General features: G+C 38.5%; 5 protein-coding genes across 5 annotated transcripts in view; 2 read left to right on the plus strand and 3 right to left on the minus strand.

The window, feature by feature from the left end:
- Nucleotides 1-1,872, minus strand: part of LOC130700332 (mitochondrial proton/calcium exchanger protein-like) — a 37,348-nt gene extending 35,476 nt beyond the window's left edge. Inside the window, exon 1 of the mRNA XM_059496535.1 lies at nucleotides 1,860-1,872. The gene's annotated coding sequence lies outside the window, so the exon portion shown is untranslated. The remainder of the gene's footprint in view (nucleotides 1-1,859) is intronic.
- On the minus strand, nucleotides 341-3,840 carry LOC130700510 (glutamate receptor ionotropic, kainate 3-like). Its single transcript, XM_059496682.1, has 6 exons — nucleotides 3,790-3,840; nucleotides 1,560-1,715; nucleotides 1,249-1,414; nucleotides 943-1,160; nucleotides 757-879; nucleotides 341-445 (listed from the first exon to the last, which is right to left on the minus strand). Exons 1-6 carry the CDS (start codon nucleotides 3,838-3,840, stop codon nucleotides 341-343), a joined length of 819 nt encoding a protein of 272 aa, XP_059352665.1.
- A 1,041-nt stretch (nucleotides 3,841-4,881) lies between these two features.
- On the minus strand, nucleotides 4,882-6,067 carry LOC130700509 (uncharacterized). The gene is made up of 5 exons (XM_057522560.2): nucleotides 5,923-6,067; nucleotides 5,752-5,858; nucleotides 5,421-5,502; nucleotides 5,193-5,348; nucleotides 4,882-5,052 (listed from the first exon to the last, which is right to left on the minus strand). The coding sequence occupies exons 1-5, from the start codon at nucleotides 6,052-6,054 to the stop codon at nucleotides 4,882-4,884; spliced, it is 648 nt and encodes a 215-aa protein (XP_057378543.2). The 5' UTR covers nucleotides 6,055-6,067.
- Nucleotides 6,068-6,841: 774 nt separating this feature from the next.
- On the plus strand, nucleotides 6,842-9,073 carry LOC130700321 (dynactin subunit 4-like). The gene is made up of 9 exons (XM_057522367.2): nucleotides 6,842-7,080; nucleotides 7,161-7,231; nucleotides 7,292-7,470; nucleotides 7,536-7,687; nucleotides 7,750-7,930; nucleotides 8,002-8,185; nucleotides 8,248-8,634; nucleotides 8,698-8,806; nucleotides 8,871-9,073. The coding sequence occupies exons 1-9, from the start codon at nucleotides 6,952-6,954 to the stop codon at nucleotides 8,955-8,957; spliced, it is 1,479 nt and encodes a 492-aa protein (XP_057378350.1). The 5' UTR covers nucleotides 6,842-6,951; the 3' UTR covers nucleotides 8,958-9,073.
- Nucleotides 9,074-9,448: 375 nt separating this feature from the next.
- LOC130700329 (uncharacterized) lies at nucleotides 9,449-10,474 on the plus strand. The gene is made up of 4 exons (XM_057522374.2): nucleotides 9,449-9,771; nucleotides 9,829-10,071; nucleotides 10,127-10,234; nucleotides 10,297-10,474. Exons 1-4 carry the CDS (start codon nucleotides 9,560-9,562, stop codon nucleotides 10,403-10,405), a joined length of 672 nt encoding a protein of 223 aa, XP_057378357.1. The 5' UTR covers nucleotides 9,449-9,559; the 3' UTR covers nucleotides 10,406-10,474.
- Nucleotides 10,475-11,469: the final 995 nt, after the last annotated feature.

Genomic DNA, 11,469 nt, shown 5'->3' on the forward strand with positions numbered 1-11,469 from the left:
ATTTGATGCATCAATATATATATAAATCCTTAGTTGTGCTCGTCAAATAATACGCTTACTACGTTATCCACTAATACGATATGATCTACAATGTAACACAATTTAAGCCAGTGGATAAGATGAGGTGTGTTTCTTTGTTGAATGGCCGATATGGGCACAAACCTTAACCGTCGAACCCGTGAATAAGGTGATTACTTGTTACATAATTATCGGTTGCTTTGAGAGTCTATGAAATGCAATCCATTCGACGATGAAGACGATGAACGATGCAAGACATCCAACTGCCAGCACGACGAATGAACCAATCAGGTTATCTAGTCCCAATCGCTTGTCCATTTGCTTAGTCCTCTTGGACACACTCTGTTTGAGCAAGCATTTTCGGGCATCCGGTTGAAATTTTTTGATCCAAAAACCTGCCAGTCCCGCTTCGTGCATTTGCATAATCCTAAAACCACATTATATTACAAATAACGAGCTTTACATTCACATTACCTTATGGCTTTTTTTTTTTTTTATATCCTACCCACGGTTGAAATATTTCAAATGTTGGCTTTGTTTCGGGAATGCCCACGGTACCTGCAGGTAAAAATAATTTCCCCTTTTCAGCTGCAAGTTACATTGTCCGGTCGCATCGTAGTCTTCTTTCATGGCGCGATACAAGAATGATGTGAGGCCCTGTGTCGTATTTCAAGCTGTATTCATGGCCTTTTTTTTTTTTTTTTTTTTTAATGGTTGTTTCAACGATAATCATCTTACGGCGCTGTAAACGTGAGAGCCCGATTTCACCAATTCGATGCACTCTCTTGTGGAATTACAAAGAGATTGAGGATAGTCCCGTATCCGGTCTCCGAGAAACTTAAGAAATCCGGAATCGGCAGACTGCATATCAACGTGTTTGATTCGGGTTACAGCATCTGATGACAATCAAGTGTACAAACATACCAGTAAAACTGCATCGACGTTTGCATTTTTATCGGTCACAAAATGAACGTCAGGCCGATTTCGCAGATCGTAAATGGACTTGATCAGCGGCGGTGCGTTAGGTAAGGTGACGTGCGAAATCAAAGTTGAATTGTACGCGTTAACAATGACAAACGCCACGATACACCATGTTCCGCCAACCCAGTACAATGACGAGAATTTGCCGTACAAGTAACCACCTATAGCAAAAAGATTTCTGTGAATTTCATTAGCAAAATCAACTATAATTGCCCCAATAAAATTTGCTAGTACAGATTGAATGTTTACCTTGATTTAGCAGAGTCCCCAATACGTAAAAACTGCTATGTCCCCAGCGGGGCTTCCGTTTCACGCTCGAAGGATTTCCGAAATCAAGGGAAATATTTGTATTTCGTCGTAGCAACGATAATGCCACGATGACACATGGCATTGCCAATGCCAAAACGAGCCATACCTTAAGGAAAAAATTTGCATAACAGAAAATTTTTCATTTTATTAGAATTTGCTTTTCTTCATAAACATTTGTCTTTAAACGAACGCGTTGCTATTTTTTGCAGATTAAAAAATTTTTCTATTTTTTTATTTTTGCGTTATCTTACCTCGGGTTGAAATGGTTTCACGACAGCTTCGATTTTAATGACGGAACTCGGAACAGGAATCAAATACGAAATTGGAATGTACAACGCTGGATGAGAAAAGTCTAGGAAAGGCATACGCGATCGGGTGACCGCAATGGAGATGAGAATGTCTACATCCTTTAACGAAAACGATTTTTGGACACGACGTTTTACCATAGCATGTTATCAAAAGTATGTATACCCCTTGAAGTAAGTGGTTTATGAGCCCCGGTTGGTTTGGTTTTGAATCCACGATAGTGGTGTTTGTTTGAAACGGTGAAAATCTGAAATTCGACGGAAACAAAAAAAAACAAACAAATGTCATCAAATGATGAAGAATTCCCAAGAAAATCTAAACAGAGCCAAGTACGCTTCTTGAATTCTTCTAGACTCCCCCCCCCTCCCACCACCGAAAAACAAAGGTCAACATTTGACAACTTGTCCTCTGTTCATCCATAACATGTCCAATATTTACTGTGCATATTGGAAGATAGATGGTTTCTTTAACTCACGTGAAATTGTAGAATTGCGACAACCACCTAAGCATTTCGCCCACGGATCCATCCAATTTAACAATGTAGCCAGAAGCATTTCTTACCACGTTAAACCCGGCGACTGCCTATAAACCAAACAAAGTTAACCGTCATTTGTGCAGTAACTTTCGACATTTTTTAAGCAGTAAAAATTGAACATTTTCTTACGCTAACTCCAGAAATAACAAAATGTTTTCCGCTTATGTTTTCGGTAATTAGACGTGCCAATACCACATTGAATGCTAGTGTTGCGCACAAGATGATCAGCCATAGTTGCTTTTGACGCAAATGTTTCATCATTTGTTTTCACTTTGAGATACTCGTAAACAAAATGGCAAAACCTCTCTTGTTTGGATGAATAAATGGTTCGTTAGGTCTACAATCAATTTTACGTTTCGAAAAGTAGAAGAAATGTATAGCATGTAAATGTATAAGTGCCTACCTCTCATTGGGCTAATTTCCGGAATAAGACGAATTTGCTCTTCAGCTCTGCTTATATATAGAAGAAGAGAGTCATTGGAGATTGCTTGATCGATAAGACGATTTTCTAGTACGAACCCTAAAGTCCGGGTAACAGAGTGCGCGTGTAACTGAAGCGCAATTTCCACGAAGAAATTCGCTTATTTTATTTTAAAATCATTGGTTCCTCACCTAATATTCATGGGAGCATTTTCAAGGCACGGCAAATAGGTTTTAATTCGTAAAACAAATAGAATTTTCAAAATTCAATAGTTTACTCGCCTTGCTGATGCTCTCACAGCTATGCTTTCGCACTTACAACCTCCATACAACCACCCCACTAGGTTATTCATTTATTCATTTACAAAGATACATACTAGAAGATATAAAGTAGGACATTGTTCAGGTCTATTGTGGTGTATTCATCTCACAAATTCCTATGTTTTCTAGGGTTCATCTCAGTAGCACATTAAACAAACTCGTTAAATTTTAACTTCTCGATTATCTTGCAAAGTTTCCCAAAGAGACCTGCACGAATAGTCTTCGTGTCCGAAGGTAGTAAAGTGGATTGTAATGATTGCTTTTCTGCTGATTTGTTTTGTAGTAGGGAACTTGAATAGCAGACGCTCTAAGGTATGCTTAAGTAATAATCAAGTAAGAATTATATGCCAGTCCCAGACGGTTATATTCTGCAAAATTTCATCTGGAAGGGATTTTACATTAGATTTAGAGCAAACCCCTTTTTTTAAGTCTTTTCTTCTGTTGTATTCAATCGACGGTATATTTTAATAAGATAAATCTGTCGTTGATGATGCCGCGAGACCGAAGCATTTTTTAAAAACTTTTATTCTTCTTGTCTTGCTTGACAGTTCTTTTATATTGGTTTAATTTTATGCGATCATAACTTGAGCTTTTATTGCATTACTGTTCGTCATTATTTTAAATAAAAATTAACTATACCATCAGCCCAAAATGTTGTTTTACCATTCCGTTTATTCTCAGATGAGCAATCTAACGTGTGTCGCATGTTTAGTGATATCTGTAACTATGTGCAACTTGTTCTTGCGTGATTATAATTGATTTGAATCATCCAAATCCAAAAAGCTCACGAATAATTATCTTTTCAGTTTATCAGTTAATAGCCCACCGACGGCAACTTAATGGTGCTTGGAGAGTTAAAGAATTCCTAGAAAATCACTAGCATGGTTTTGTTAACTTACTCGTGTGAGTACCATGCTCACGTTTTGCAATGCCACTTCCATAGAAACCATGTAGAAGCATTCAACAAGGTCACTTGTCAACTGTAACTCGGTTTGAAAATCTATAAAATATAATCACTTCGCTAACGAAAACGATGAGTGAAATAAAAAATCCTATCGCCAGCACGACAAATGATCCAATTAGGTTTCCTAACTCCAACTGTTTGTCAATTCGCTTCTTCATTTTGGTCGTCTTCTCGTTTTGCAGACAATTTCGGGTGTCCGGTTGAAAATTTTTGTTCCATAGATCCAACAATCCTGCTTCACGCATTTTCATTATCCTGGAATATATCGTATGCAAATGGGATTTCTCCAGTATAACTTCTCCGTTTTATGCTTACCCGTAGTTCAAGTATTCCAAATGCGGGCTTCGTTTTGGGAGTGCCCATGAAATGTGCAAATTAATGTAACTTTCTCTTTCCAACAGGAGGTTACACTGCCCTGTAGCCATGTAATCATCTCTGATAGCCCCATACAAGAAAGAGTTGACTCCCTGTTTCAAGAATGGGAAATAAGCGAACAGAGTGATACACATGCAGTTAATGTCTACCGTCTTACGGAGCTGTAAACGTGAGAGCCTGATTTCACCAACTTAACGCACTGCTTGGTGGAATTACAACGGGATTTGGGATATTCGCGTAATTTATCCCCCAGAAGCTTGAGAAATCCAGTGTTAGCAGCCTGTACATCCCAACATAATCCATACAGGGTACGAAATGGAAATTAAATCCAAAAGCGATTGTGCATACCGATAAGACTGCATCCGTGTTCATGTTTCTGTCCGTCACTAAATGAACATCAGGTCGGCTTCGCAGATCGAAAATGGATTTGATTAGCGGTTCTTTGTTGGGTAAGGTCACGTGTGAAATCAAAGTCGAGTTGTATGCATTAACAATAACAAACGTTGCAATACACCAAGCCCCACCCAAACAATAAAGCGATAATGATTTTCCGTACAAATGACTTCTTCCTACAACCGAGCATTTTTTTAAATGAAAAATAGCCGGCGGAACAAAATCAGTAGGTTAGACATTTAACAATTCTAGCAAACTTTCAACCTTGGTTTAGCAGAAGTCCCAATACGTATAAGCTGCTGTGTCCCCAGCGAATTTCCTTTTTCATCACTGACGGATTTTCAAATCCAAGGGAAGCATCGCCGTAGCGATTAAGCAACGCTAGTGCCACGATAACGCTCGGAATAGCCAATATCAAAGCTAGCCACACCTTTAGGGATGAATAAATAAAAATATAATTTCCCTTTTAACCTGTGGTGTTCTTACACAAATTAGCAGGTAGGCAGGTATATTAATGTGTACCTTGTTTTTTTTTTGGCACCAACAAAACATTTATTAGGAAACATTTACCTTAGGTTGGAATGGTTTGACGACAGCTTCGACTTTAACTGAGGAATCCGGATGAGGAATCAAAAATGAAACCGGCACGTAGAGCGTTGGATGAGAAAAGTCTAAGAAGGCCAAGCGCGATTGCGTTGACGAAAGGGAGATGATCACGTCTATCTCCTGGGGTGAATTTCAGTATGAACGTGTTATTTAACAATGACAATATACTGAAAGTTAAGTTACGATTTATACCGCACGAAGTAGATAGCTTATAAGACCCTGTTGGTCAGGTAACGAATCTATTGCCGTCGTGTTTATTTGAAGTACGGAATATCTGTCATTTGATTGAAAAGTGCGAAACCTTAGGTTTCATTTTCCCGAATAACAAGATTCGATGATTGCGTTGGTACATGCTGGTAAAGAGACGCTTTAGGAGTATCACGGGCTCATCGCGAATTGTCTCGAAAATCCCAAAATTAGTTGAAAGTTAACATTTTCCGCGTTTGATTTTTAGGTTACGTCCGACATTTATTTTGTAACATTGAACAAAATTACGTCATAATAGGCAGTTTATTTAACTTACGTGAAATGATAGAATTCTGATAACCAGTTAAGCATTTTGGTCGCTGATCCATCCAGTTTAACAATGTGGCCCGAAGCGTTTCTTATCATATGAAACCCGGCAACAGACTAGGTCAAAGTAAACCAGTAAACCACGTTCAACACTTTTTAAACAGCAAAGAAGTTTTCTTACACTGATCCCTGAAACAACAAAATGTTTCCCGTTAATGGCTTTGGTAGTTAAGCTTGCCGATCCTTGGTTGATGGCAAAGGTAGCGCACAGCATGACAAGCAAGAGTTTTCCTTGAGTCAAACGATTGATCATTTTGAAAATTTGACAAATCCTTAACTGAAAGTAGTAAAAACCTTTTTATTTTTATTCTTCAAGACTGAAAATTTGTTGTCGACGAATAAAAGAATAAGTTTTACCTTTTGTAAAATAATGAGTGATGTAGGAGGCGTGTGCAACCCTCTTATCTTCGCTCCCTGAATAAGATGAAATTGCACCATGACGGAGCTTATATAGAAGCAATGTAGAATCTTGTTGGCAGTCAAGGTGAATTTTTAGCAAAATTCAATTTCCAGAGGTTTCCTGTACGGGATTTTCTGAAATACAGTTTCTGCTATACTATTCACCTAGTGAATCGCTAAAATCATTGACTATGCACATTCGATTAATGAAAACAATTTCAAAGCGCTCTACAGCAATAGGTTTTGATTTGTAAACAAAATGGAATTTTCAATCAGCAATTAACAGGGTGAGCTTTCAGATACTCTCAAATCTATATATTCACGATTGTAGCGACAGGAGGTCATTCAATTTTTCGTGGTTAGAAAAATCTACCAAAAAGTCAAACAAATTTTGTCCTGGGAAATAAATTGGGAAGTTGCATGCGTCAATCGGGATCTTATAACAATCAGTCATTTAGAGGTTTTAACTGGTATAATGGTAAATGCAACTCTTGCCAAATTTATGTTAAATTTTACGTCAAAGGTCTTTTGTATTTGCCGCTTCCAGTCTTCCACAGTTTGGGATAGTCTTCTGCTACGTCATCTTCATGAATCAGCCATTCCCATTGGCCTGGTGGTCTCATCGAGTACTACCATTTGCTTGTGCGGGTTAGGTGGGTTCGTCAATCAATTATTGACGTTTCACATCTACAGCCTACTAGTTCCTTCATCAAAATTTTGTAGACATTTGTGCTAGGTACTAATTTCGGAAATGACACACCTCTTCAAATCAGAAAAAGTACAATATCTTTGTACTTGTGGTTCTTTGAAACCCTTATGTCGTACATATTTCTGTCGACATTGCTTGGCCTTAAAGTGTGGGGAGTGCGTTTTTCATGAGGTATGTTAAACAGGGCATAGTTTACAAACTTTTCATTTGATTTTGATTAAAATTTTCATCTTTATTTTTTTAAATTTTAGGTTGATATTCTATACTGTTCAAACTGTTTGGAGAATGTTCCACCTGGAGAAGCTCGTGTTAAAAAGAACCAGTACAGTGCACTTTATATTTTTGCTAAGTTAAATATTCAGCATAGCCTTCTTCTCATTAGGTGTAGTGAATGCTTTGAATGCCCAGTATGTGATCAGCTTCTCCTTACAAGAGCAACAAACATCCAGATTCCAAGTCCAGAAGATCCAGCTAAATTGGTGCCTAAAAAAATGTTTTACCTTGTATGTGGATTTTGCCGTTGGACTACTAGGGAAGCAGGCTTACCTGATCAACCATCTGGTATTTTTTTTGTTTCAAGTAACATAGTTCTTAAAAAACTCATGTTTGCAAATGCGTGAGTTCAGCAACGGGAAGCTGGCCTGATTCTGACAATGTCAACAGTGCAAGAGTTGGAGCACTTTTAGAGCATTATCGCAGTCTTGCACAGCTAGACAAATTTGAAAAAGAACAAAAAAGACAATTGAAACGACGTAGCAATTACCTAAGCTTTACTGCGGTAAGTCGCTATTACCTACGTCCATTCAGTTTGTATAAATACCTAATTATATGTCGATGAAGGATAAGTACAGTCTTAGTGCTTTGGCAGCAAGAAAACGGAGTGGATTACCTTTCGCAGGTTCTCTTGGAATGAAAAAAGAAACGCCTCAGATTTACAAAGTAGAACCTGCTGTAGCAACAGAGGAAACCGATGATGCCTTAGATCCCGACATTTTCACGAAAGTTCTGACATTATCTAATGGTAATTCTAAAGTCGTTCTGCCACTGAAAATTACAAGTGTGATTTACGTTTTCATTGATGTTTGTAAATAGTGACGACTATTGATCAAAGGATCCGGCAGCCAGAACGTCAGCCAGTTACATCTGAAGATCTGATTCCGATTCATAAATTTCTGTCAGTGAGGAGATCCCAACGTTGTCGTTTCTGTGAACATAATCTCAGCAAGCCGGAATATAATCCTAGTTCTATCAAGTTCAAGATTCATCTTGGCGCTTTGTAAGTCTCTTCAAAAGTAACTTGTACCAATAGTGCGCTCTTTCAACCACCATTTTTTGCAGCTATCATGTGCCAGATGTGATTATATATCGCCTAGCGCGCGATGACATGCAATTGCGTCTTTGCAACCGTAGTCAATATCCAACCCACGTTCGATTGCTGTCGCTTGACCAATTTGCATTGATCGCTCATTCAAAGATTGAAGAACTGGAGCGCAGTTGTGGCGAGGCAGAGAAAGAAAAAAAATCTGTCTCGTCAATGGTTGGACATGAACTCTGCGAAAGCCCTGCTACCCAAGCAGCCAATTTAAAGAATTGTTTAAGAAACGCTTTCAAAGAAAAAGTCAACGTTGTGCTTCAACTGCCGAATGAACCAATTCTCCTTCCTGCTAGGGACGACCTAGCAGAGTACGAGTTGACGGCACCGCAGAACTTGAAAGAGGATCCAAAGTATTAAATTGTTTACCTATTTCCTACTATTGACATGTACTTTAATGTTCTTTGTTTCCAAAGAGCCGTACTGTGGAGGAAAGGGAATAAAGTCGTCATTTCTGCTCCACTTACTGTCATTGACGACGAATTGGAAGATAAGCGCACTGGTTTTGTGTTTGAATTTGGAGCTGTGAGCTATAAGATTTAGCATACTGTGGAACAATTGTTAAATTACTTATATATTAAATTTTTAGGTTCGTGCTGGATTTGAAACTAAAGAAGTCCAGCCACAGCCAACGAACGTCTATATCCCGGTTTTCATCTCCCTGGGAAAAATATAAAATCGGCAACGAGCCATTAAATGTGCTTAATATAATTTAAAAAAAAGGGCGCACTATTACTATTCAAAGATACTGGCAAAAGGGTGCACTTCTTCCTAATAAATTTAAATACCAGAGGCAACTAGTTTTCTTTTTTATACTAGCATAATTAGTGGAAAATTGTACAGCTTGGGCTAACGTGGATAAAGCAGCAGAATGGTGTGGTAGGAAGAACAAGACGGTAGATGGTCAAGACAATCGCGCTTGTTAGCCATTATTTCCTTCTGGTTACTTGAACTATTGGTGAGTAACAGAGGTTTCGTTATATGTATAATATGTCACGGAAATCCTGCGTTTTGACTTGGGGATATCTAACCAAATTGTAATTATTGATAGATGTTTGTGCGTTTCTTTTTTTTCCACAAACGTCAGAAAATGTCGTTTCATTTTCTCCCTCCAGGTGGCGTCAACACGTGGTTGCTTCCATATTCGTCTGCTTTGGTCGAGGCATAAGCAAGACACGAGTTTTTGTTTAACTCATTTGAGTGACTTAACAAATCTTAGGTTTAAAACTACACAACTTTTTTAGCTTTTCACAGGCTCAAAGAAAAAATAACATTAGGATGACGTCAGTGCCCGTGGAGAAGTCTAAATCCTCTGCTCCTTTAAAATCCAAGAAAAAAGCTGTTAGTAAAACCTCCAAACAATGTGTCAAGAATAAGGATAATTGTATATTGATTCGCTATCGCCACCGCAAACTTCCAAGTCGTGACGAGATCCGTTTGCTGCATCCGAATATCATAGATGTACGAACTCCAAGACAGAAAACCGCTAAGTACGAAAATTCTAGAATTGTATATTTTGTAAACACAAACATAACAGTTCTGTGAAGGTTTTGTCAATTAGAATTTGAAAGCAAAGAGGCAGCTATTGATGCCCTGAGAAAATTAAGGAAAACACAAACAGAAGAATTAGCACTTATCCAGTACCTTGGGAAGAAGACACCAAGTAAGCCTCCAACGAAGGAAGAAAATCAATCTGAAAGCAATACTTCAGATGATTACTGTGAAGAGGAAACTTCAGTTACAGCAGAAGAAGTTTTAGAGGACTCTGAAGAGCTTCTGCGATGCCCATGGTAATGCTTGATTAATTAATTTTCATTTATCACATATTAACCTTTTTATGTGCAGTCTCCTTGTTAGTGGCTTGCCAGATATTGCTGTTACAGAAGTTATCAAGAGTCTTTACCCGACAAACACCAAAGTAGAAATTGGTGAAAAAAAGCTCAATGGAAAGAGGTAGGTGTTTGAAATATTTCCCGTGATTTAAAGCTTGTTTCTCAATACTATGACTTTCTTAGATATGCACTAGTTCACTTTGGGTCAACCGAAGAAGCTGTGCGGGTTATGGAGGCATCGAAAGACGTGAGCGTCAACGGAGAAAGGTTAATGGTCAAATTCCACAAATGAAATTGTGCGTCTGCTGAGAGAATGTCTTGCCTTTCCCCGTCATTCTTGGAATACACTTAAACTGCATAAGTGCATTTTCCGTTCCATAACATTCGAAATTCCCAAGAACTCTTGCGATATGGAGGTCATGAAAACTTGAGTCGAAGGGGTCGAGAGTAAAAGAAAAAGGGAAAAATCTACGCTTCCTGGAAAAGTTGTTTACAAGTGCGCACAAATATTTACTCGGTGCCAAAAACGAGAGCGAATAGGGGCGTGAAGCACATCTATTCACTTCACTTTGAGATTTCTCGCGCGGGTGTGTATGCTAGATAGAGATCCCTGGAATGCGAGTCTTGAAGCCGGAAATAACCTGGTACCTAGACCAGTGCAATTGTTATCACCATAGTCAACCCCAATATCATTCTTAGTTGGCCATGAGAATGTTGACTGGGATAAACAAAAAGTCCCTGAAAATAGGAAAATATGATAATTAGAGATTTGTAAATAAATCGCCTAAAGAATTCGGGAGGCGATTCATGGAAATAAAAGATAGGCATCCATGTCAACCAACTTGCAGCCGAATTGGAGAGCTTGCCATTCCACCGACATTTTAGTTTCCCAACATAGAAATGAAAGGAAAACCTTCGGCTATAAAATAAAAACTAAGTAAGCCGATACTACAATCGATTGTCATATAGTTGCGCGTACTCAAAACAAGTATGCACCCTGAGATAAGATTGGTAGAAAGATGCTTTAGCATGGTTACCAACAGAAAGACAGCGCTTATACTCTTACACAAAAGTAAATGATCGAATGTTAGAATTCATTTTTAGTCTGCCATAGTTCCTTGCTTTCTCTGTGAGTAGGGCTCCTGTACTTACACACGAAATAACAGCATTGACGCACCAGCAAAAAAAATTCTAGTCCGCTGTTGTTTCCCAGCCTTAGGGTGGTGTTCATATCCAGAGGCAAAGCCAACATTCCACAGACATTTCTAATTTCATTCCAACACAAGTCGGTCGCGCTATTCTTGGTTTTACGATATATTTTTAGAGAAGCCGTGATATATTGACGTGCGTAATAAA

The sequence above is a fragment of the Daphnia carinata genome, chromosome 8 (assembly GCF_022539665.2).
Source record: "Daphnia carinata strain CSIRO-1 chromosome 8, CSIRO_AGI_Dcar_HiC_V3, whole genome shotgun sequence".
Taxonomy (NCBI): Eukaryota; Metazoa; Arthropoda; class Branchiopoda; order Diplostraca; family Daphniidae; genus Daphnia; species Daphnia carinata.